This window comes from Bombina bombina, chromosome 4, assembly GCF_027579735.1.
Source record: "Bombina bombina isolate aBomBom1 chromosome 4, aBomBom1.pri, whole genome shotgun sequence".
Taxonomy (NCBI): Eukaryota; Metazoa; Chordata; class Amphibia; order Anura; family Bombinatoridae; genus Bombina; species Bombina bombina.
Window position 1 is genome coordinate 952677791 of NC_069502.1, and position 27468 is coordinate 952705258.

Here is a 27468-nt window from a genome sequence, read left to right on the forward strand (position 1 = left end):
AAGTGTGTTCAGTCCACGGGTCATCCATTACTTATGGGATACCAATACCAAAGCTAAAGTACACGGATGATGGGAGGGACAAGGCAGGAACTTTAAACAGAAGGAACCACTGCCTGTAGAACCTTTCTCCCAAAAACATCCTCCGAAGAAGCAAAAGTGTCAAATTTGTAAAATTTTGAAAAGGTATGAAGTGAAGACCAAGTTGCAGCCTTGCAAATCTGTTCAACAGAGGCCTCATTCTTAAAGGCCCAGGTGGAAGCCACAGCTCTAGTGGAATGAGCTGTAATTCTTTCAGGGGGCTGCTGTCCAGCAGTCTCATAGGCTAAACGTATTATGCTACGAAGCCAAAAAGAGAGAGAGGTGGCCGAAGCCTTTTGACCTCTCCTCTGTCCAGAATAAACGACAAACAGGGAAGAAGTTTGCCGAAAATCTTTAGTTGCCTTTAAATAGAACTTCAGGGCACGGACTACGTCCAGATTATGCAAAAGTCGTTCCTTCTTTGAAGAAGGATTAGGACATAATGATGGAACAACAATCTCTTGATTGATATTCCTGTTAGAAACTACCTTAGGTAAGAACCCATGTTTAGTACGCAGAACTACCTTGTCTTAATGGAAAATCAGATAAGGAGAATCACAATGTAAGGCAGATAACTCAGAGACTCTTCGAGCCGAGGAAATAGCCATCAAAAACAGAACTTTCCAAGATAACAGCTTAATATCAATGGAATGAAGGGGTTCAAACGGAACACCTTGGAGAACTTTAAGAACTAAGTTTAAGCTCCACGGCGGAGCAACAGTCTTAAACACAGGCTTAATCCTAGCTAAAGCCTGACAAAAAGCCTGAACGTCTGGAACTTCTGCCAGACGTTTGTGTAAAAGAATAGACAGAGCAGAAATCTGTCCCTTTAATGAACTAGCAGATAAGCCCTTTTCTAAACCCTCTTGTAGAAAAGACAATATCCTAGGAATCCTAACCTTACTCCATGAGTAACTCTTGGATTCACACCAATATAAATATTTACGCCATATCTTATGGTAAATTTTTCTGGTAACAGGTTTCCGAGCCTGTATTAATGTATCAATAACCGACTCCGAGAAACCACGCTTTGATAGAATCAAGCGTTCAATCTCCATGCAGTCAGCCTCAGAGAAATTAGGCTTGGATGGTTGAAAGGACCCTGAATTAGAAGGTCCTGCCTCAGAGGCAGAGACCATGGTGGACAGGACGACATGTCCGCTAGGTCTGCATACCAGGTCCTGCGTGGCCACGCAGGCGCTATCAGAATCACCGATGCTCTCTCCTGTTTGATCTTGGCAATCAGTCGAGGCAGCAACGGAAACGGTTGAAACACATAAGCCATGTTGAAAACCCAAGTGGCTGCTAGTGCATCTATCAGCACCGCTCCCGGGTCCCTGGACCTGGATCCGTAACAAGGAAGCTTGGCGTTCTGGCGAGATGCCATGAGATCCAGTTCCGGTTCGCCCCAACGAAGAATCAGTTGAGCAAAGACCTCCGGGTGAAGTTCCCACTCCCCCGGATGAAAAGTCTGGCGACTTAGAAAGTCCGCCTCCCAGTTCTCCACGCCTGGGATGTAGATCGCTGACAGGTGGCAAGAGTGAGACTCTGCCCAGCGAATTATCTTCGAGACTTCTAACATCGCTAGGGAACTCCTGGTTCCCCCTTGATGGTTGATGTAAGCCACAGTCGTGATGTTGTCCGACTGAAATCTGATGAACCTCAGTGTTGCTAACTGAGGCCAAGCTAGAAGAGCATTGAATATTGCTCTTAATTCCAGAATGTTTATTGGGAGGAGTTTCTCCTCCTGAGTCCACGATCCCTGAGCCTTCAGGGAGTTCCAGACTGCGCCCCAGCCTAGCAGGCTGGCATCTGTTGTTACAATCGTCCAATCTGGCCTGCGAAAGGTCATTCCTTTGGACAGATGGACCCGAGATAACCACCAGAGAAGAGAATCTCTGGCCTCCTGATCCAGATTTAGTAGAGGGGACAGATCTGAGTAATCCCCATTCCACTGACTTAGCATGCATAATTGCAGCGGTCTGAGATGTAGGCGCGCAAATGGCACTATGTCCATTGCCGCGACCATTAAGCCGATTACTTCCATGCACTGAGCTACTGATGGGCTTGGAATGGAATGAAGGACACGGCAAGCATTTAGAAGTTTTGATAACCTGGACTACGTCAGGTAAATCTTCATCTCTACAGAATCTATAAGAGTCCCTAGAAAGGGAACCTTTGTGAGTGGTAATAGAGAACTCTTTTCCATGTTCACTTTCCATCCATGCGACCTCAGAAATGCTAGAACTATCTCTGAATGAGACTTTGCATTTTGAAAACTTGACGCTTGTATCAGAATGTCGTCTAGGTACGGAGCCACCGCTATGCCTCGCGGTCTTAGCACTGCCAGAAGCGAGCCCAGAACCTTTGTAAAAATTCTCTGGGCCGTAGCTAACCCGAAGGGAAGAGCTACAAACTGGTAATGCCTGTCTAGAAAGGCAAATCTTAGGTACCGATAATGATCTTTGTGAATCGGTATGTGAAGGTAGGCATCCTTTAAGTCCACTGTGGTCATATACTGACCTTCTTGGATCATGGGTAGGATGGTTCGAATAGTTTCCATTTTGAACGATGGAACCCTTAGGAACTTGTTTAAGATCTTTAGGTCCAAGATTGGTCTGAAGGTTCCCTCTTTCTTGGGAACCACAAACAGATTTGAGTAAAAACCTTGCCCTTGTTCCATCCGCGGAACTGGGTGGATCACTCCCATTACTAAGAGGTCTTGTACACATTGTAGAAATGCCTCTTTATTTATTAGGTTTGTTGATAACCTTGACAGGTGAAATCTCCCTTGTGGAGGAGAAGCTTTGAAGTCCAGAAGGTATCCCTGAGATATGATCTCCAACGTCCAGGGATCCTGGACATCTCTTGCCCAAGCCTGGGCGAAGAGAGAAAGTCTGCCCCCCACTAGATCCGTTTCCGGATAGGGGGCCCTTTCTTCATGCTGTCTTAGGGGCAGAAGTAGGCTTTCTGGCCTGCTTGCCCTTGTTCCAGGACTGGTTGCCTTTCCAACCCTGTCTGTAACGAGCAACAGTTCCTTCCTGTTTTGGAACGGAGGAAGTTGATGCTGCTCCTGCCTTGAAATTATGAAAGGCACGAAAATTAGACTGTTTGGCCTTTGATTTGGCCCTGTCCTGAGGAAGGGTGTGACCCTTACCTCGAGTAATGTCAGCAATAATTTCTTTCAAGCCGGGCCCGAATAAGGTTTGCCCTTTGAAAGGAATATTAAGCAATTTAGATTTAGAAGTCACGTCTGCTGACCAGGATTTAAGCCATAGCGCTCTGCGCGCCTGGATGGCGAATCCGGAGTTCTTAGCCGTTAGTTTGGTTAAATGCACAACGGCATCCGAAACAAATGCATTAGCTAGCTTAAGTGCTTTAAGCTTGTTCATAATCTCATCCAATGGAGCTGTGCGAATAGCCTCTTCCAGAGACTCAAACCAGAATGCCGCCGCAGCAGTGACAGGCGCAATGCATGCAAGGGGCTGTAATATAAAACCTTGTTGAACAAACATTTTCTTAAGGTAACCTTCTAATTTTTTATCCATTGGATCCGAGAAAGCACAACTATCCTCCACCGGGATAGTGGTACGCTTAGCTAAAGTAGAAACTGCTCCCTCCACCTTAGGGACCGTCTGCCATAAGTATCATGTGGTGGCGTCTATTGGAAACATTTTCCTAAATATCGGAGGAGGGGAAAAGGGCACACCGGGTCTATCCCACTCCTTGCTAATAATCTCTGTAAGCCTTTTAGGTATAGGAAAAACGTCAGTACACACCGATACCGCATAGTATTTATCCAGCCTACATAATTTCTCTGGGATTGCAACCGTGTCACAATCATTCAGAGCCGCTAACACCTCCCCTAGCAATACACGGAGGTTCTCAAGCTTAAATTTAAAATGTGAAATTTCTGAATCCGGTCTCCCTGGATCAGATCCGTCACCCACAGAATGAAGCTCTCCGTCCTCATGTTCTGCAAATTGTGACGCAGTATCAGACATGGCTCTCATATCATCAGCGCGCTCTGTCCTTAACCCAGAGCTATCGCGCTTGCCTCTTAACTCAGGCAATTTAGATAATACTTCTGTCATAACATTAGCCATGTCTTGCAAAGTGATTTGTAAGGGCCTTGATGTACTTGGCGCCGCAATATCACGCACCTCCTGAGCGGGAGGCGAAGGTACTGACACGTGAGGAGAGTTAGGCGGCATAACTTCCCCCTCGTTGTCTGGTGATAATTTCTTTACCGGTAAAGACTGACTTTTATTTAAAGTAACATCAATACAATTTGTACACATATTTCTATTGGGCTCCACATTGGCTTTCAAACATAATGAACAAGCAGATTCATCTGTGTCAGACATGTTTAAACAGACTAGCAATGAGGCTAGCAAGCTTGGAAAATACTTTCAATAAATTTACAAGCAATATAAAAAACGCTGCTGCGCTTTTTAAAAACACAAAAAACTGTCACAGTTGAAATAACAATGAACTAATTCAGTTATAGCAACCACATTTTTACAGTAAATGTATTAAATTAGCAGAGGATTGCACCCACTAGCAAAAGGATGATTAACCCCTTAATACCCAAAACGGATAATCAATTTAACAGTTAACGTTTTTATCACAGTCAAACACACTGTCACAGGTCTGCTGTGACTGATTACCTCCCTCAAAAATGAATTTTGAAGACCCCTGAGCTCTCTGGAGACGTCCTGGATCAAGGAGGAAGAAGCAGGAAGACTGTGATTGAATTTTAACTGCGCAACAAGGCGCTAAAAAAGGCCCCTCCCACTCATATTACAACAGTGGGAGACCTGATATAACCGTTTCTATGCAGAAATATACGTTAGCCATGTGGAAAAAAATCATGCCTCAAAAGATTTATCACCAAAGTACCTCACAAAACGATTAACATGCCAGTAAACGTTTTAAACAAACATTTCAAATGTTATGTAGAGTTAACACTAAGCCTGCTACCAGTCGCTTCTACTGCAGTTAAGGCTCATACATTATTTCAGTATTAACAGTATTTTCTCAGTCAAATTCTATTCCCTAGAAAATAACTCTACTGCACATACATTTATCAGCCTGATACCAGTCGCTACTACTGCATTTAAGGCTGTACTTACATCATATGGGTATCAGCAGTGTTTTCTTAGTCAATTCCATTCCTTAGAAAATATTTTACTGCACATACCTCATTTGCAGGGGACCCTGCATGCTATTCCCTTTTCTGAAGTTACCCCACTCCTCAGAATGTGCGAGAACAGCCAGTGGATCTTAGTTACGTCTGCTAAGATCATAAAAAACGCAGGCAGATTCTTCTTCTAAATACTGCCTGAGAGAAAAAACAGCACACTCCGGTGCCATTTAAAATAACAAACTTTTGATTGAAGAATAATTAAGTAAAAAACTCCTAACTCCTCTCACGACCTCCTTCTTTGTTGAGAGTTGCAAGAGAATGACTGGATATGACATGTGAGGGGAGGAGCTATATAGCAGCTCTGCTTGGGTGATCCTCTTGCAACTTCCTGTTGGGAAGGAGAATATATCCCATAAGTAATGGATGACCCGTGGACTGAACACACTTAACAAGAGAAAGTATGCCGTGAAGACCAAGTCGCTGCCTTACAAATCTGTTCAACAGAAGCCTCATTTTTAAAAGCCCATGTGGAAGCCACTGCTCTGGTAGAATGAGCAGTAATTGTTTCAGGAGGCTGCTGGCCAGCAGTCTCATAGGCCAAACGGATGATGCTTTTCAGCCAAAAGGAAAGAGAGGTAGCAGTCGCTTTCTGACCTCTCCTCTTACCAGAATAGATAACAAACAAGGAAGATGTTTGTCTGAAATCCTTAGTTGCTTGTAAATAGAACTTTAAAGCGCAAACTACATCAAGATTGTGTAACAGACGTTCCTTCTTCGAAGAAGGGTTAGGACACAGAGAAGGAACAACTATTTCCTGGTTAATATTCTTGTTAGAAACAACTTTAGGAAGAAAACCAGGTTTTGTACGCAAAACTACCTTATCTGCGTGGAACACCAGGTAAGGTGAATCACACTGTAAGGCAGATAATTCTGAAACTCTTCGAGCAGAAGAGATAGCTACTAAAAACAAAACTTTCCAAGATAACAACTTAATATCTATGGAATGTAAAGGTTCAAACGGAACCCCTTGAAGAACTGAAAGAACTAGATTTAGACTCCATGGCGGAGCCACCGGTTTATAGACAGGCTTGATTCTGACTAAAGCCTGAGCAAACGCTTGAACGTCTGGTACCTCTGCCAGACGCTTGTGTAAAAGGATAGACAGAGCAGATATTTGTCCTTTTAAGGAACTAGCTGACAATCCTTTCTCCAATCCTTCTTGGAGAAAAGACAATATCCTTGGAATCCTAATCTTACTCCATGAGTAACCCTTGGATTCACACCAACAAAGATATTTCCGCCATATCTTATGGTAGATTTTCCTGGTGACAGGCTTTCTAGCCTGAATCAGAGTATCTATAACTGACTCAGAGAAACCACGCTTTGATAGAATTAAGCGTTCAATCTCCAAGCAGTCAGACGTAGAGAAACTAGATTTGGATGCTTGAACGGGCCCTGTATAAGAAGATCCTGCCTCATTGGCAGTGTCCATGGTGGGACAGATGACATGTCCACTAGGTCTGCATACCAAGTCCTGCGTGGCCACGCAGGCGCTATCAGAATCACCGAAGCCTTCTCCTGCTTGATTCTGGCAACCAGACGAGGAAGAAGGGGAAACAGTGGAAAAACATAAGCCAGATTGAAGGACCAAGGCGCTGCTAGAGCATCTATCAATACCGCCTTGGGGTCCCGGGACCTGGACCCGTAGAGAGGAAGTTTGGCGTTCTGACGGGACGCCATCAGATCCAACTCTGGAGTGCCCCATAGCTGAGTCAGCTGGGCAAAAACCTCCGGGTGGAGTTCCCACTCCCCCGGGTGAAAAGTCTGACGACTTAGAAAATCCGCCTCCCAGTTGTCTACTCCTGGGATGTGAATTGCTGAGAAATGGCAGGAGTGATCCTCCGCCCACCTGATTATTTTGGTTACTTCCGTCATCGCTAGGGAACTCTTTGTTCCCACCTGATGATTGACGTAAGCTACAGTTGTCTGATGAATTTGGCCGCAGCTAGTTGAGGCCATGCCTGAAGAGCGTTGAATATCACCCTCAGTTCCAGAAAGTTTATCGGGAGAAGTGTTTCTTCCCGAGACCATAAGCCCTGAGCTTTCAGGGAGTCCCAGACCGCACCCCAGCCTAACAGACTGGCGTCGGTCGTTACAACGATCCACTCTGGCCTGCGGAAACATATTCCCTGAGACAGGTGATCCTGAGACAACCACCAGAGAAGAGAATCTCTGGTCTCCTGGTCCAACTGAATTTGAGGAGACAAATCTGCATAATCCCCATTCCACTGTTTGAGCATGCATAGTTGCAGTGGTCTGAGGTGTATCCGAGCAAAAGGGACTATGTCCATTGCTGCTACCATTAATCCGATTGTCTCCATGCACTGAGCCACAGATGGCCGGGGAATGGAATGAAGAACTCGGCAAGTAGTTAAGAGTTTTAACTTTCTGACCTCCGTCAGAAATATTTTCATTTCTACCGAGTCTATTAGAGTCCCTAGGAAGGGAACCCTTGTGAGAGGGGAAAGAGAACTCTTTTTTATGTTCACCTTCCACCCATGAGACCTCAAAGGCCAATACAATCTCCGTGTGAGACTTGGCTCTTTGGAAAGACGGCGCCTGAATTAAGATGTCGTCTAGGTAAGGCGCCACTGCTATGCCCCGCGGTCTTAGAACCGCCAGGAGGGACCCTAGCACCTTTGTGAAAATTCTGGGAGCAGTGGCTAAGCCAAAGGGAAGAGCCACAAACTGGTAATGCTTGTCCAGAAAAGCGAACCTGAGAAACTGGTGATGATCTTTGTGGATAGGAATGTGTAGGTACGCATCCTTTAGATCCACGGTAGTCATATATTGACCTTCCTGGATCATTGGTAAGATTGTCCGAATGGTCTCCATTTTGAATGATGGGATTCTGAGGAATCTGTTTAGAATTTTTAGATCCAGGATGGATCTGAAAGTTCCCTCTTTTTTGGGAACCACAAACAGGTTTGAGTAAAAACCCAACCCTTGTTCCGCAATTGGAACTGGGTGGATCACTCCCATTGTATGTAGATCTTCTACACAGCGTAAAAACGCCTCTTTCTTTGTCTGATCTGTAGACAGACGAAAAATGTGGAACCTTCCCCTTGAAGGAGAGCCCTTGAATTCTAGAAGATATCCCTGGGATACAATATCTAATGCCCAAGGATCGTGTACATCTCTTGCCCAGGCCTGAGCGAAGAGAGAGAGTCTGCCCCCTACTAGATCCGGTCCCGGATAGGGGGCTACCCCTTCATGCTGTCTTGGTGGCAGCTGCAGGCTTTTTGGCCTGTTTACCCTTATTCCAGCCCTGGTAAGGTTTCCAGGTTGCCTTGGGCTGTGAAGCGTTACCCTCTTGCTTTGCAGCCGGAGAGGATGAAGCGGGGCCGCTCCTGAAATTACGAAAGGAACGAAAATTAGCTTTGTTCTTTGTCTTAAAGGACTTGTCCTGAGGGAGAGCATGGCCTTTTCCCCCGGTGATTTCTGAAATAATCTCTTTCAATTCAGGCCCGAAGAGGGTCTTTCCTTTGAAAGAGATATTCAAAAGCTTGGATTTAGACGACACATCAGCCGACCAGGACTTTAGCCATAGCGCCCTGCGCGCCAAAATGGCGAAACCTGAATTTTTCGCCGCTAACTTAGCTATTTGGAAAGCAGCGTCAGTGATAAAAGAATTAGCTAGCTTTAGAGCCTTAATTCTATCCATAATTTCCTCATAAGAGGTCTCCGTCTGGAGTGAGTCTTCCAGTGCCTCAAACCAGAAAGCAGCTGCAGTAGCTACAGGAATAATGCAAGCAAAAGGTTGGAGAAGAAAACCTTGTTGAACAAAAATTTTCTTAAGTAAACCCTCTAACTTCTTATCCATAGGGTCTTTAAAAGCACAACTGTCTTCAATTGGTATGGTTGTGCGTTTAGCAAGTGAAGAAACAGCCCCCTCCACCTTAGGGACCGTCTGCCACGAGTCCCGCGCAGGGTCAGATATGGGGAACATTTTCTTAAAAACAGGAGGGGGAACAAAGGGAACACCTGGTCTATCCCACTCCCTAGTAACGATATCCGCAATCCTCTTAGGGACCGGAAACGCATCAGTGTAAACAGGGACCTCTAGGGACTTGTCCATTTTACATAATTTCTCTGGGATCACCAAAGGGTCGCAGTCATCCAGAGTAGCTAATACCTCCCTGAGCAAAACGCGGAGGTGTTCTAGTTTAAATTTAAAAGCCAATGTATCTGAATCTGTCTGAGAAGGAACCCTTCCTGAATCAGAGACTTCTCCCTCAGACATCAAATCCCTCGCTCCCACTTCAGAGCGTTGTGAGGGTATATCGGATATGGCTACCAAAGCGTCAGAATGCTTATAATCTGTTCTTAAAACGGAGCTATCACGCTTTGGGGGTAACACGGGCAGTTTAAATAAGAAGGCTGTGAGAGAATTATCCATGACTGCCGCTAAGTCTTGTAAAAGGGTTAGACGCACTAGAGGTACTAGGCATCGCTTGAGCGGGCGTAACTGGTTGTGACACTTGGGGAGAGGTAGACGGGCTACCCTCGTTACCTTGAGTTTGAGAATCATCTTGGGCCACATTCTTAAGTGCAACAATATGATCTTTAAAGTGTATAGACATATCAGTACAAGTGGGACACATTCTGAGAGGGGGTTCCACCATGGCTTCTAAACACATTGAACAAGGATTTTCCTTGGTGTCAGACATGTTTAACAGACTAGTAGTATACACAAACAGGCTTGGAATCACTTTAATCAAATAAAAAACACACGTTACTGTGCCTTTAAGAGATAAGAGCACACAATTTTGCAAAACAGTGAAAAATGCAGCAATTCTTTTGAAATTTTTGAAATTTTCACAGTATGTACCTAAAGCCTTAGTAAGATTGCACCACTAGTATCAAAACGATTAACCCCTTAATGCCCAAACCAGAGCAGCCTAAAGCCAACACCCGGTTAAAATTACTACAGCACCTTGCCACAGCCTTGCTGTGGCCCTACCTGCCCTTAGGGATCAGATTTGGGGGAATATAGCTCCTTTTAGGCCCTCAAACAGCAGCAGGACCCTCCATGTGAAGCAGCATGAACTTCTATGCCATTCTAACTGCGCATCTGAGGCGCGAAATTAGGCTCCTCCCCCTCTACTCCGGAGCTGTGAGGCCTAAGAAATCACTCCTAAGTGAATAAAAATTAGCCATGTGGATAATAACCCCAGAAAGAACCCAAAAGGACTTTCAAAGTGTCTTACAAACGATATTTTCCTTAGATAAACAATCGATTGCCCTGAATTAGTGTCAACCAGCATAATTAGCCCTGTTATGTAAGCATTCAATTCCTTACTAAGTTTGTGAACATAGCTTACCCTCCCCTCATGGGGATATTGTCAGTCTCTTCTAGCATTATCTCAGTCTTGTCTAGAAATAAATGACTGAACATACCTTATTGCAGACTACCCTGCAAACCGTTCCCCCCCAACTGAAGTTTTCTGGTACTCCTCAGTCCTGTGTGGGAACAGCAGTGGATTTTAGTTACAACATGCTAAAATCATTTTCCTCTCAGCAGAAATCTTCATCACTTTTCTGCTACAGAGTAAATAGTACAAACCGGTACCATTTAAAATAACAAACTTTTGATTGAAGATAATAAAAACTACAATTCTAACACCACATTCACTTTACCCTCCCGAGAGAGACCCTAGTGCTTAGAGCCGGCAAAGAGAATGACTGGGGGGTGGAGCTAGAGGGGGAGCTATATGGACAGCTCTGCTGTGTGCTCTCTTTGCCACTTCCTGTAGGGAAGGAGAATATCCCACAAGTAAAGGATGAATCCGTGGACTGGATACACCTTACAAGAGAAATATGAGCAGAGGTAATGGTATAGGAGTATAACGTCGATCTGAAAAGGGAGGCAAGGAATAAATCCCTGCTACCGATTACAGAGAGCCATTGAAAGGATTTCCCATGGGTGAAACCACTAAATCAACAAGCAATATTCCCTTCACATCCCTCTGACAAACACTGTACTCAGAGGAATTGGGCTTCAGAATGCTTAGAAGCACCTTTCACAGCAGAAAATCAAGCACATCTTGCTTCACCACTTCCACAGGGAGGCAAAGTTTGTAAAACCTGAAGTATGTGTGTGGTGGGAGGTGTATTTATAGGCATGTTCAGGTTTGGGAAACTTTGTCCCCCTCCTAGTAGGAATGTATATCCCATACATCACTAGCTCATGGACTCTTGCCACTTACATGAAAGAAAAAAACCTAAACTATACATATTGAGAGATTCAATGAGAAGAAAAGATGCATCAAGTGACAGTTCTTTATCAATTAAAGGGCCATTATAGTAGAAAACTTACCCTGCACCTCTATGTGTTTAACCCCCACAAATTTGTTAAACATATAGTAGAAGCTCAGGAACAAAGGCTGATACAACCAATAGCGCTAGTTACACAGCAGAGTCTGTGATTGGGTCAGTGATAGTTTCAACTCAAGACACACAGTGCTCTTCAGGTTGCAAGCGGTACTTATACTTTGTGTGATTAACCCATTTGCTGGCATTAAACACAGGGGTGCAGGGTTGCTAGTCTTAAAATAACATGCTCTAACAAATTAGAACCCGAAGAGCCAGATTATGACTGTCACGTTAACAGTTAAGTCACGAGTGAAAAGGGGCTTATTGCACGTTGGGTTTACCACTCATCTTACAAGTTGAAAGGGAACACAATTGTGATTTACGCTAGAATGATTACTGCATCCCCAGAGCTCTGGTTAACAGTTCACAAAACACACAAAAAATACATTACCAAGTATAGTTACACTCATAACACTAGTAATTCAAAAAAATATTGGACAAAAAAGTTATAAGGGCTCAAAGCTATGCTGTCTCAGAAAAATGCAGGCAAAGGGCTTTAACAGAGATACATACATGTCTAAAGATGGATATGTATGTACATATATATGTATTTATGTATTTTATGTGTATATGTATTTACAGTCATATATACACATAAATACATATATACACATATGTAGACATATACAGAAGTGCATTGGAGCCCTTTGCAGGCAAGTAGATGAAAACATAAAAAAGCATATTTATATAATATTGATTATACTGGTTCTCTACTGTAAAGATTTGACATTTTAGGTAATACAAGTATACTGCAAAAATTATGCTACACAAAATCAAAAAGTACTCCTTTAACGTATCTTTTTTTTCAGTGGGACCTGATAGTTTAAAACTATAGCTGCACTACATTATTGATTGTTAATATTTCTAAGTAAAATTTATATTATCTTAATCCCCTTCACATCCTTAGGACGTTCCATGCCGTACTAACAGCGTTGGGCTTTAATTCCCTTAAAGGGATAGTCTACACCAGAATTTTTATTGTTTTAAAAGATAGATAATCCCTATATTACCCATTTCCCAGTTTTGCATAACTAACACAGTTATAATAATATACTTTTAACCTCTGTGATTATCTTGTATCTAAGCCTCTGCAAACTGCCCCTTTTTTCAGTTCTTTTGACAGACTTGCAGTCTAGCCAATCAGTACCTGCTCCCAGATAACTTCTTGTGCACGAGCACAGTGTTATCTATATGAAATACGTGAACTAACACCCTCTAGTGGTGAAAAACTGTTCAAATGCAATCTGAAAGAGGTGGGCTTCAAGGTCTAAGAAATTAGCATATGAACCTCCTAGGTTAAGCTTTCAACTAAGAATACCAAGAGAACAAAGCAAAATTGGTGATAACAGTAAATTGGAAAATTGTTTAAAATTACATGCTCTATCTGAATCATGAAAGTTTATTTTGGCCTAGACTGTCCCTTTAAGACGGCAAGGAATATCCTAATTTTGCAGCATCCTGCTTCCTTTTGTGTACAAACACTGATTGATCTGACAGGGGGATGTGCCTAGCAACGCAGGCAATCCCCCAGGAGCCAATCAGCGCGATCATATGCTTTGTACTTTTATATTTTTGTTTATGATCCGATGGATCCATCCTGAAGGAGTTAAATCCTTCAGCCCAAAGTAATAATGAGATAGACATATTGGCACTATGATACAAAGGTATTATATTGCCAAAGATAAATAAAATCCAAAATTATTATATATATTTTTTTAAATAACTGTATAAGCATTATAATATATTTTGCCGCAGAATCTGCTTACGTTGCGTGTCCAAGAAAGCCTGTCAGTGTTGTATCCCATCATATTCATCAGACAAGTTACAAACAAATTCCACTCAGAGTTATTGCTGGGGCCACCAGGTGCATTATGGGAATTGTACCACTTAACGAGCATCTGCACGGCTATTTCTTTTGGGAGTATATATTTAATGGCTTGCAGGCACTTCTTAACTGTAACAAGAAAGGTAAATAAATTAAGGCTTTGTTACAAATAAAGCAAAAACAACCGAATAGCATGCTTTCTATTAATTTCCTTTATTTAAAGGGACAATGAAGTAGGCTCAGTAGCATGCACGTATCTTGAGCATGATGTGGCAGCACTGTTTGCTACAATGTTATACAAGCACTTTGTAGAGGGAGACTGCAGCAGACAGTGCTGAGCAGCAGCAGGGAACACCCACAGCTCTGCCATCACTCACACAGTTTGTCTTTGCGAGGAAGTTATACAGATGTACACTGTTCAAAATGACTTCTTTATTAGCCCCTAGCTATATAGATGCTATGTTCATTAGCGTAGTTTAATATAAAGTGACTGAAGCTACTGCACTGAAATTAAAGGGAGGTTAATCACCTTTTTTGCGTTAAAACTGTGCTTAGTCCCACACTCCCTAGAGGGGAGGTTCTTGACCTCCTCCTGATAGGCTGGAATATGTCCCACATGTTATGAAGCTATGGATTCTCATCAGCTAAGAAGGAAAAGAAAATTCTGTAACCTAAGCTTTTCGTAATGCTGCAAATTGTCAAAACCAGCTACCACAGGTTAAAGAATTTGCTTTCTGGCCCCTCTAGGGCACAACTATATATATATATATATATATATATATACACACATACATATACACAGGTGGCCCTCGTTTTACAACGGTTCAATTTACACCATTTCAGAATAACAACCTTTTTTTTTCAGTCATGTGACTGCTATTGAAAAGCACTGAGAAGCAGTGCATTTATTAAAATAGCCAGTAGGTGGAGCTGTCCGCTTGTGTTGCAGCAAAGCCAAGCAAGCTGAAATGAATCAGTTTAACCAGACCTGAGCTATCGAGCAGATTTCAAAGGAACAAGATCTTCCTGTCTCTAAATCAGTCCAGATTGGAATGCATAGAAAGAACTGTATGCAGAAAAATGCAAGTGAAGTCTGTGTTGTGTGATTATTTTATTAGGTGCTGTTTAGCAAATGTTTTTGTTCATTTAACTTAGTTTAATTATATATTCTTTTATTAGGTTTATAATGCTGTTTAGCATTTAAAGTCTTCATTTCAAAGCTTTAAAAATAATGTATTAGGTGTTACTAATGACAATTTTGAGAGGGGCCTGGAACCTATCTCCCTTACTTCCCATTGACTTACATTATAAACTGGGTTTCAATTTACAACCATTCCTTCTGGAACCTAACACCGGCGTAAACTGAGGGATATATATATATATTTTGTGTGTGTCCTCTAATTGGCCACAGCAAAGAAGACAAGGAACACACGTTACACAATGGATTCATCTGAAGTAACAAAACCGTGCAAATTGTGCTAACAGAACAGTATTTGCATTCACATGTTTGCAATGTAATCATGATTTGCCGATATATAATATGAGAATTTTAAATATATTTAAGAAGTCTGGAATAAGGGTTTAAGGATGACACCAAAAAAAATTAAAAAAATTCACAATCATATGTATGACAATTACATTGAGCAACAACAATTTCTAACAAAGATCAGTATTATATTAGAAAGACTCACCTAGTTCAGAGGTTGCAATGTCTGGGATACTTATTCGAACCATGGATCCATTGTTCATTTCCTAGAATTAAAAACAAGAGCATAAATATACACACACAAAGTAGACAATGGTTCTGACTTGAATAAAAGGATGCATAAATATACACACACAAAGTAGACAATGGTTCTGACTTGAATAAAAGGATGCATAAATATACACACACAAAGTAGACAATGGTTCTGACTTGAATAAAAGGATGCATAAATATACACACACAAAGTAGACAATGGTTCTGACTTGAATAAAAGGATGCATAAATATACACACACAAAGTAGACAATGGTTCTGACTTGAATAAAAGGATGCATAAATATACACACACAAAGTAGACAATGGTTCTGACTTGAATAAAAGGATGCATAAATATACACACACAAAGTAGACAATGGTTCTGACTTGAATAAAAGGATGCTATGCTTGGCTAGATGTTATTCTACAATGCTTCTAATTTGGGTCCTGTTTCTCCATCCAACCCATTGCATCTCCCCATTTGTAACACAAACCCCTCTTCTCCAGTGAGCTGGGTGATTTGTACTCAGTTTGCTTAGAAGTTATACGTTTCTGGGACTCTTTGTACATGAAGGTTTGGTACGTTTATCATTGTATTTAAAAAAAAAGGTTCATTTGAGGCATGAAGAAGCCTGGAAGCTTTTTTTGTCTATTAAAAGAATGTCTAATGAATTCTCCAGGCCTGTCTTCTTATTTGAAACCAGACAACCTAATTTAATATATAAGTGAATGCTTTCATCTAGCTTTGTAAAACAGTTAAATGCATTTCAAATGGACCCTAAAAAAGAAATTACAGTAAGCAATATATGGAATTGGGTACACCTGAGCGAAATGAATGGTTTTACTACCTACAGCTTAAATCCAGAGTAAGAGATAATAGGATCAGATAAACCTTCGACCAACACCATATTTGAGTCACTATGCCTCACAAAAAATCCTAGAAGCGGCCTGATATCGCTACTCTACCCGACTTTCAGTGGGGGGGAACGCTATGGAAAAGAATTCTATTATGACTAAATGGGAACAAGACTTAAATAAGACATGGACGGTAGAAACCTGGGTTACGAACATTAACTGAGGCCTATCATTTTCTCCTAATGCAATGCTGAAAGAAAATTACATATGGTACTTTAGAAATGGTACATATACCCCACCAGATTAGCTAACTCCCTAGATGATACCCCTCACGTGTTATAGGGGATGTGGAGAGATGGGGTTATACTTGCACATGTGGTGGAAATGTGAGAAGGTGAAAAGGATATGGGAGATGACCTCTGCATTTTTAAGTTTAATTTTGGAAACAGAAATAGACCTTACCACGGAACAGGCCTTACTCCATTTTCCCCCAGAAGGGAATTTGAAAAGACACCACAAACTAATAGCTATGATCTGCACCGTAGTGAGGATTTGTATAGCTAGATTTTGGAAAGTAGATCCTCCCTCATTTAAATATATTAAAAAGAAAATAGAATACCACTATAACATGACTAGTGACTCTGCTGCTCTCTTAAATACGAAGAACAGATTTATTCAACAATGGGAGCTATATATTATGTATATTGAACAAGAAAACAGAGCTAGAAGAAATACCAATCTGACGGTTGGGGAGGCGGGTGACCCGACAGTGGTAGTTCTTAAGAGTAGGGAGACCTCCTTAAGCAGAACTAGAGTTGAATATTTATGTAGATGGGTAGGAGGTTGTTTGTAGAATTGTATCCTCACCCAAGCTGTAACTAATTTCACGATGCATATAAACATTAATCCCACATTAAGAAAGACAATGGCTCAACAAAAAGGTTCCCGAAAGATATTTGCAAATACTATCAACCGTTCTTTGTCAATTCATAATGTATTCAGAAGCAGACTGTATTGTTTATTATATTTTTACTGTTATTGACTTTGTTATATGTATATTTTGATCACCAACTGAAAAATCAATTAAAAGATTTCAACAACAACAAAAAAAGAAAGAATTAAATTACAGAACATTAAAAGAACCAAACCAAACAAAACAGGAAATTTACTGAGGATGTGCTATAATACTCAAACTACACCCAGGCATATTCCTTTCCTAACTCTTACAGCCCTAACACTTCAAAGTTTCAGGAGGGGGGGATGTATGTGGTTTATAAACATATCAAGATGGGGATTGAAGTACCGTAGATAAGTGCATTTCTTTATTTTAATGTGCTCACCATTTATTTAATCCAGCTTAAAATACTTTAGACAATATCTTAAAGAATTTATAGATTATCGTAGAGACAAACACTAGGATTTACCATCACTAAAAATCAAACTGACTTTAAGTGATGAGATGTGTAAAAAAGGGCGCTAAACTCACCTTTTCTGTGCAGTTGCACAGTGCTAAACTCAGCGGCTCCGGCCACCCACGGCACAACGCTCTCCTCAATGAGGTGACATTTGCACCTCTGAACCAATAGCCGTGTGTGTCAACTGAAAGTGCTCTGTATGCACCATGGATATTGGTTTAGAGGTGCAAGCAGCACCTCATTTGTTGTAGAGCGATGTGCGTGGGCGGCCGGAGTCGCTGAGTCTAGCGATGTGCTGTGGGCAGCCGGAAAGGGTGAGTTTAGCACCCTTTTTTACATATCTCATCACTTAATCTCCACTTAACTTTTAGTGATGGTAAATCCAAGCGTTTGTTTAACTCTTGGATTTACCATCACTTTAAGGTCAATACAGGTAGTTGTGTGTTTGCATAAATCTATTAATATAAAGAATAAACCTAAAAGCTATGTATGTTAACCCTTTGTAAAAAAGTCGGCAGGATTAAATGGGGCTTTGGTGAAGCACTTGGCCTGGTCATCTCTTGGTTATTTCAGCCTATGTGCTTCTAAGCCAAATTTAAACTAAAACCTCCCAGAGGAAATCTTTATTTAAAGTCAACGTTGAAAGCTGGGGATGGCATTAAAGGGCGCTTTTTAAGCTACATGGACTCCATGCTGCATTGTTCTGACTTTCTGCTCCAACCCTTCCCCCCTCCCACCTCTATATACTTGCAGTCACTCTGCGACTGCGCAGCGGGCGCCTGGACCGCACCCAGCACAACGAACCATGACCTCCGCACCCGCCACCGCTATAACACCAGCACCCTTCGCTCTCTCAACATTGGTAAATCATCAGCATGCTACCTCGCATCCCCGACGAACACCAGAGGACCATTCACCTGCCACAACTGCTCTTTCACCACCCTCCCAACCACAAACCTACTAAACATCCCTCACTCAAACAGCCGCGAGAACCTCAACTGCATCCTCCTCAACACCCGCTCCATCCACAAGCACACCATCGAAATATGGAACCTGCTCGACTCCACCTCCCCAGACGTCGCCTTCCTCACCGAAACCTGGCTCAACCCCACATCAGCGCCGGACATCGCCATCCCAGATGGCTATAAAATCTCCCACAAAGACTGCAGCAATCGACCTGGAGGAGGCATAGCCATCATCCACAAACACTCCATCCAAGTCACAACCACCTCCGATGATCACTCACCAGACTATGAACATCTACACTTCAAAATCAACGTTAACCACAACACCACCCTCCAAGGCACCCTCATCTACAGACCTCCAGGACCACGTCCCGCCTTCTGTAACTCCATCACCGACCACCTTGCACCCCACACCCTCGCCTCAAAGGACTACATCCTACTCGGCGACATCAACTTCCATCTAGACAACCCCAATGAACACAACACCACCAACCTCCTGGAAAACCTTGGAACCATTGGACTGAAGCAACTTGTAATCGCCCCAACCCACATAGCCGGACACACCCTCGACCCGATCTTCTCCGCAGGCAACCACATCTCAGACAACCACATAAACGAACTCCACTGGACTGACCATCCCTGTATACACTTCTCCTTCAACAAACCCACCACACACCTCCAGCATCACCACCCGCCCCGCAGAAACTGGAACAACATCACCCAAGAACAACTGCACTCCACCCTGATCAAGTCCTTCCAGTCACCTCCACTGACGCCAACTCCTCCGCCCGCCACCTAAATCGCTGGATCACAGACTGCGCAAATACCCTTGCCCCCCTCAAGAAACCGTCCAGCCGCCAGCCCACCAACAAGGCCAGCTGGTTCACCCCTACCCTCCAGGACTCCAAACGCCACTGCAGACGATTAGAGAGAACATGGAGATCCAGCAAGTCCCTCTCGGACAAATCCGCCTACAAAGAAGCCGTCACCATCCACCACCACCACCTCATAAAAACCACAAAGAAAACCTCAATCCTAGACAGAATCCACACCAAAACCCACAACAGCAAGGAGCTGTTCACAGTCATCAAGGAATTCTCCAAACCCAACAGTGACACTAACGACATCCCACCCTCCCAGGACCTCTGCGACAACATCGCTACTTACTTCCACCGCAAGATCATCAACATCTTCGACAGCCTCGAGCTCCAGAACTCACCACTCACCGCCGACCCACCCACCCCCACCTCACCCAAACCCTCCACCCGCCACCATCTACGAACTACCTGGATCCCCCTCACCACGGAGGACACACTCAGAATCATGAAATCTATCCACTCCGGAGCACCCTCCGACCCATGCCCGCACCACATATTCAACAAAGTGGGTTTTACCCTCGCCCACGAACTCTGCCTCACCATAAACTGCTCCATCAAAACTGGTAACTTCCCAGATGACTGGAAGCATGCAGAGCTGAAACCCCTGCTGAAGAAACCCACAGCTGACCCCATAGATCCTAAAAACTACCGTCCCATCTCTCTACTCCCCTTTCCAGCCAAAGTAATCGAGAAGGCCATCAACGCACAACTTGTTGACTACATCGAGACCAACCACATCTTGGACCCCTCCCAATCCGGTTTCAGGAGCAATCACAGCACCGAGACCGCCCTCCTCGCCGCCACAGACGACATCCGTGCCCTGCTCGACCAAGGAGAGACTGCCGCCCTCATCCTTCTAGACCTCTCAGCCGCATTCGACACTGTAGACCACAGCACCCTCCTCACGCGCCTACACGATGCCGGCATCCCCAATAAGGCCCTGGAATGGATCACCTCCTTCCTCAGCGGCAGAACCCAGAAAGTCAGACTCCCACCCTTCTCCTCCAATCCCACAGAAATCAGCCGCGGCGTACCCCAAGGCTCTTCTCTTAGCCCCACCCTCTTCAACATCTATATGGCCCCCCTCGCCGCCATCTTCCGACAACACAACCTCAACATCATCTCCAACGCTGACGACACCCAGTTAATCATCTCACTCACCCAAGACCCTGCCACCGCCAGGAAAAACATCCACGAAGGACTTACAGCAATCGCCACCTGGATGAACAACAACCGTCTCAAACTCAACACTGACAAGACCGAAATACTCCTCCTCCGGCCCACCAAATCTGCATGGGATGACTCCTGGTAGCTCACAGCCCTCGGACACCCTCCAACTCCAACACACCACGCACGAAATATAGGCGTCATCTTCGACTCATCGCTTTCCATGGACCGCCAAGTCAACGCTGTCTTTTCGACTTGTTTTCACATACTCCACCTACTGCGAAAAATCTTCAAGTGGCTCCCCGCCGAAACTAGAAAATCTGTCACCCACGCCCTCGTCAGTAGACGACTGGACTACGGCAATGCACTCTACGCCGGGTCCACCATCAAACTCCAGAAACGACAAACGCATCCAGAACACCTCGGCCACACTCATCCTCGACATCCCTCGCCAAAACCACATCACCGAACACCTAAGGAACCTACACTGGCTCCCCGTCAAGAGAATCACCTTCAAGCTCCTAACCCATGCATTCAAGGCCCTCCACAATATCAGTCCTGAATACATCAACCACCGTGTCAATTTCTATACCCCCTCCAGACAACTCCGCTCTGCCAACCAAGCACTCGCAGTCATCCCCCGCATCAAGAAAAAAAAAACAGCTGGAGGAAAATCCTTCTATATGGCAGCAAGATTATGGAACTCCCTCCCGTTGCACCTCAGACAATCCACCTCCCTTACAAACTTCAGGAAGGACCTCAAGACCTGGCTCTTCGACTGAATCGTCTTCCCTTAGCCCCCCTCTCCCCCCCTCCCATAGCGCCTTGAGCCCCTCACGGGTGATTAGTTTGCGCTTTACAAGTACCCGATAGATAGATAGATAGATAGATAGATAGATAGATAGATAGATAGACAAACACTATGCAAGTGGGTTTTGATTTGGCTTTATATAATTCTTGCCATTGAAATAGAAAGCAAAAATGGTTAAGGAGAACATTCTCAAGTGAGACGATGAAAGGTATATATCTGTGGTGGACAGCAACCTACCAGTGTTATTCTGTTGTGTACAGGGTCTCGAACAGCCTGAATAAATGTCCCAAACTGATGGAAAGTGCAGTCATCCAGATAGGCAGACTCAAGGAGCCTGGAGGAATCTCTCAGCTCAGGAACAGGAGACAGTAAACCTGCCTATAAATGAATGTGAATGGGTATCAGTACAAATAAGCCATTTATTCATAGCTAGAAGGGTAAGATGTAAGGTTTGCAGGTATAAATGGCAGCAACATTAGTTTATCAAATGCTAAATTCAAGAAAGGTTTAGACACTGCCACATAAGAAAAAGAAACACACCATAAACAAGTAATGCTAAATAAATAAATCAACTGCATCATTTCACCTCATCCATGGGAGCCAAGTGTTTGCCAATTGGCTTGGCAGGGGTGCTAATGCTCTCCAGGGGGGTGCTGGGCCTTGGCATGGGATTAGACATGGAAAGGGATGGTGCTGCTAGACCTTGTATGAAGATCTTTCCCACCTGTGATAGAAGATACAACAATCAGATGCTGAATTGTATTGATTAGAAAAGGCATTTTAGATTACTAAACTAAACCAGGAAGTGAGAGGAATGGCTAGGCAAAATATTTGAGCAGGAAACAGGGAGAAAACTTAAAATCTTAAACCTCCTTTCCCTGCCTTATTGGAACATTGTACGCCAGAAATTCTATTGTCCAAAGGAAAGAGAATGTTTAACTTTATTATTTTTTTTCCCCTCTTGAAAATTGAGAAGTGGAAGCTAAATTTGAAACTAATACAGGAGTTACAATTTTGTAATCTTGAGAATATGCACTGTCTGATAAGTCATTTATTAATAGAAGCAAGAAATGTGTGACTGATGGTACTTAATACCTTTAATTTATATACCACTATTAAAAAATCTTCAAAGTGCTACTGTGTCCAGAATATGAAAAAGGTAAAGAGGAACTTTAGGTCTCAATTTAGGAGGATGTGGCTTTAGCGAGAAAAACAGTCACCAATGTTTTTGACCTTTCTTTTAGAACTACAATTTATAAGATAGGTTGGTTACAAAAGGTAGAAAAAAAAAGACAAAAAGTAATTGTAAGTTTATTTTGTTTGTTGCTTATTTTTCTAACCCATTAAATCCGGGTTTTACAAATTGGGTGCCAAAAAAAACAGTCCTTGGTGACTGATAAAATGTTGTTAAAGGGATATAAAAGCGCAAAAAGAAAATGCTTTAATGTTAGATCATTTTATTGTAGCACTATTACTTACATATAATTATTGCAAAGGTAATAAACACATAGTTTAAAGTCAGCCCCAGAGAAGCTGAAAACATCTGGTTAGCCAATGACAAGAGACAAATGTGTATAGCTGGCTAAAAGTAATGCATTGCTGCTGCTGAGGATATGTACATATGCTTTTCAACAATGGATATCAGAAGAACAAAGTGAATTTGTCTTATAAATTACTTACTTGTTCTTAAGGTTAAATGGACGTAAAACCCAAAATGTTTCTTTCATGATTTAGACAGAGAAAACAATTTTAACCCCTTCCCGCCATTAGGGCATTCTATGCCGTCCTAATTGCACTGGGCTTAAGCACACTTAGCAAATCCTAGCCGTTTGGCTGTACTGAAGCCAAAGGTGCTTCCTGAAAGGGATTGCGGGTTGGACAGCGTGATTAGCGTGATAAGCACTCCTCCTAGACACAAACCCATCATTGAAATAATGAGATTGCATAAACACAACCTGAATGATATTGTGATTTTACTTTTTACTTATTTGTTTACATTGGAAACCTTTTTCCAAAGTAGACAAATAAGTGCAGGCAGAAAGGGGTTAAAGTTTATTATTTACTTCTATTATCAAATGTGCGTCATTTTCATGTTATTCTTTATTAAAGAGATATCTAGATAAGTAGCGTGCATGTCTGGAGCATTACATGACATGAAATAATGATAGTGCTCTTGCTAATGTATAACATTGTTGCAAAATTGCTGCCATATAGTACTGCAGACAGGTGCACGCTCCTGAACTTGCCTTCCTGCTTTTCAACAAAGGATAACAGGAAAATAAAGAAAATTTGATAATAGAAGTCAATTGGAAATTTGTATGCTCTATCTGAATCGTGAAAAAAAAATGGTTTTATGTCCCTTTAATTTGGTGTTTCCTATGCCTTTAAGACCTGGTACACATAGGAAAAGTTGCACCTCACTAACTCACAGTGTGAACTGCCACAGCCACACAAGTCACTTCTGCCGGAAAACAAATTAACCTTGTTTACAGACAATACCATTTACAATGTAATAGCAAGTCAGGAGGTAGGAAACTGGAATGTACGAGGTAGAAAAACAAAATTTATGCTTACCTGATAAATTTCTTTCCGAGCATGGAGAGTCCACAACGTCATTGCAATTACTAGTAGGATATTCAACCCCTGGCCAGCAGGAGGACGCAAAGAGCACCCTAGTAAAGCTGTTAAGTGTAACTTCCCTTACCCATAATCCCCAGTCAATCCCGTAATCCCCCACCCGAAGGAAAATGGAAAAAGAAGAAACACAAAGGAATAGAGGTGCCTGAGAATTACTCAAAAAAAACTGCCGAATTATAATTTAAAAAGAGGGCGGGGTCATGGACTCTTCATGCCCGGAAAGAAAGAAATTTATCAGGTAAGCATAATTTTTTTTTTTTTTTTTTTTAAGACACGATGAGGATTCAATACCCAAGCTAGAGTACACAGATGATACGGGAGGGACAAGACAGGGAACCTAAACAGAAGGCACCACTGCTGAAGAACCTTTCTCCCAAAAGCTGCCTCAGCCGAAGCAAAAGTGTCAAATTTGTAGAACTTTGAAAAAGTGTGAAGAGAAGACCAAGTTGCAGAATTTGCAATTCTGTTCCACAGAAGCTTCATTTTTGAATGCCCATGAGGAAGCAACAGCCCTCATGGAATGAGCCGTAACTCTCTCTGGAAGGCTGCTGTCCAGCAGTCTCATATGCAAAGCGAATAATACTCTTCAGTCAAAAAGAAAGAGAAGTAGCCAAAGCTTTCTGTCCCTTACGTTTTCCTGAGAAAATCACAAAGAAGAAAACTGACGAAAGTCCCTAGTCGCCTACAAGTAAAACTTTAATGCACGGACCACGTCCAAATTGTGCAGAAGTCGTTCTTTCTGAGAAGGACTAGGACACAAAGGAGGAACAACAATCTCCAGATCAATCAGAAACAACCTTAGGAAGAAATCCTAATTTATTACTTAAAACTACCTTATCTGGATGGAAAATAAGATAAGGCGAATCATATTGCAATGCCGAGAGCTCTGATACTCTACGAGCAGAATAAAAAGTAACAAGAAATGAAACTTTTCCAAGATAACAATTTAATATCTAAGGAATGCATAGGCTCAAACGGAGCCCCGTGAAGAACTTTTGAGAATTAAATTAAGACTCCATGGAGGAGTAACTGTTTCTGTTCTGGTCCTAACCAAGGCCTGACAAAAAGATTGTACATCTGGGACATCCGCCAGACGTTTGTGTAACAAAATAGATAAGGCCAAGATTTGACCCTTTAGGGAACTAGTCAATAAACCTTTCTCCAAACCTTCTTGGAGAAAATACAAAATTCTAGGAATCCTAACTACTCCATGAGTAGCCCTTGGATTCACACCAACAGAGATATTTACGCCATATCTTATGGTAAATCCTTCTAGACACCGGCTTACGAGCCTGAATCATGGTCTCTATGACCTAGTCAGAAAAACCCCCACTTGGACAAAATTAAATGTTCAATCTCCAAGCAGTCAGCTTCAGAGAAACTAGAATTGGGTGAAGGAAGGGCCCTCGAATTAGAAGGTCCCTCCCCATACCAACCCCTGCAAGGCCAAGCAGGAGCAATGAGGATCACTGATGCCCTCTCCTGCTTGATTCGAGCGATGACCTGAGGAAGAAGTGCAAACGAAAGAAAAAGGTATGCTAGATTGAAAGTCCAAGGAACCGCCGAACATCTATCAGTTCCGCCTGGGGTTCCCTGGACCTCTACCTGTATCTCGGGAGCTTAGCATTCTGTCGAGATGCCATGAGATCCAATTCTGGCTGACCCCAATTGAAAATCAGGCTGGAAAACACTTCCGGGTGGAGCTCCCCCTACCTGCTCAGGAAGTCCGCCTCCCAATTGTCCACCCCTGGAGTGTGGATCGCCGACAGACAGCAAGAGTGGGTATCCGCCCACTGAACTATGTTGGTTACCTCTGTCATAGCTAAGAAACTCCTCGTTCCCCCCTGATGTTTGATGTAAGCCACTGAAGTTATGTACTTCGATTGGAACCTGATAAACTGGACCAATGCTAACTGGGGCTAGGCCAGAAGAGCATTGAAGATCGCTCTCAGTTCCAGAATGATTATGTGAAGAACAGACTCTGGCTGAGTCCAAACTCCCTGAACCTTAAGGGAGCCCCAGACTGCTCCCCATCCTAGAAGGCTGGCGTCTGTTGTCACAATCACCCAAGATAGTCTGCGAAAGCAGGTTCCCTGGGAGAGATGATCTAGAGACAACCACCATTGAAGTGAGTCCCTTGTCTCCTGCTCCAGAGTTATTTGAGGAGACAAGTCTGCATAATCTCCGTTCCATTGCCTGAGCATGTTTAACTGCAAAGGTCTGAGGTGGAACTGAGCAAATAGGATGATGTCCATTGCCGCCACCATCAGCCCTATTACCTCCATGCACTGGGCCACTGACGGCCGAGGAGTGGACTGAAGGACTAGACAAGTATCGATAAACTTTGATTTCCTGACTTCTGTCAGCAAAATCTTCATAAATAGAGAATCTATTATAGTTCCTAAACAAAAATTACCCTTGTAATTGGGACTAAAGAACTCTTCCACCCGAGAGTTTTCAAGAAAGCTAACACCATATAGGTATGGGATCTTGCTTGTTGTAGAAATGGCGCCTGTACTAGAATGTCGTTCAGATAGGGCGCCACCGCAATGTCCCTGGCCGAAGTACTGCCAGCAGAGACCCCATAACCCTTGTGAAGATTCTGGTAGCCGTGGCCAAACCGACAGGGAGAGCCACGAACTGGAAGTGTTTGTCAGGAAAGCAAACCTTAGGAACTTGTAATGATTCTTGTGCATGGGACATGTAGGTATGCGTCCTTTAACTCCACCGTTGTCCTAAATTGACCTTCTCGGATCAAAGAAAGAATGGAACGATAGTTTCCATCTTGAAGGACGGAATATGTTTAGACTCTTGAAATCTAAAATAAACCTGAAAATTCCCACATTGTGGGAACCACAAACAGATTGGAATAAAATTCCAGGGCCTGTTCCTGTATCAAAACAGGAACTATCAATCCCAGGTCGTAGAGGTCTCTTAAAAATGCCTCTCTCTTTGTCTGGACACAGACAAGCAGAAACCTGTCTCTGGGAGGAAAACCTTTGAACTCTAGATTGTATCCCTGGGGCACTATGTCTACTGTCCAGGGATCCTGAACATCTCAAACCCAAACATGAAATAAAAAGGAAGTCTGCCCCCTACAAGATCCAGATCTGTAACAGGCCCTTCATGCTGACTTTGATTCAATAGCAGGTTTCTTGGATTGTCGTCTTCTATTCCAAAACTGAATGGGTCTCCATGACGGTTTAGACTGTCCCTGCTTGGAGATGGAAGAGGAAAAAATTCCCCTTTAATTTTCAAAAGGAGTGTCCCTTTTGTATGTTTCTCGAATCCTGAGGGAGAAGATGCCTTAACTCCTGTAAATATTAGAGATTATTTCCTTCAAGCCCGGTCCAAACATGGTCTTCCCCTTGTAAGGAAACACTAAAAGCTTAGACTTAGAGGATACCTCCACAGACCAAGATTTTAACCCTAAGACTCTGCGAGCCATAACAGAGAAACCGGAATCTTTGTTCCCAGTTTAATACCTTAAAGGGAAGCATTGGTATTAAAATA

The 27468-nt window shown here is 42.9% G+C and overlaps 1 protein-coding gene across 1 annotated transcript in view; it reads right to left on the reverse strand.

Annotated features, from left to right (window-relative positions):
* The window catches only part of ANAPC1 (anaphase promoting complex subunit 1), a 592717-nt gene that overhangs the window by 506994 nt on the left and 58255 nt on the right, over nt 1–27468 (reverse strand). The window contains exons 14-17 of the mRNA XM_053712607.1: nt 21905–22042; nt 21556–21696; nt 15179–15239; nt 13429–13616 (exon numbers count right to left, since the gene is read on the reverse strand). Of these exons, the coding sequence (XP_053568582.1) occupies nt 13429–13616; nt 15179–15239; nt 21556–21696; nt 21905–22042 (528 nt within the window). The remainder of the gene's footprint in view (nt 1–13428; nt 13617–15178; nt 15240–21555; nt 21697–21904; nt 22043–27468) is intronic.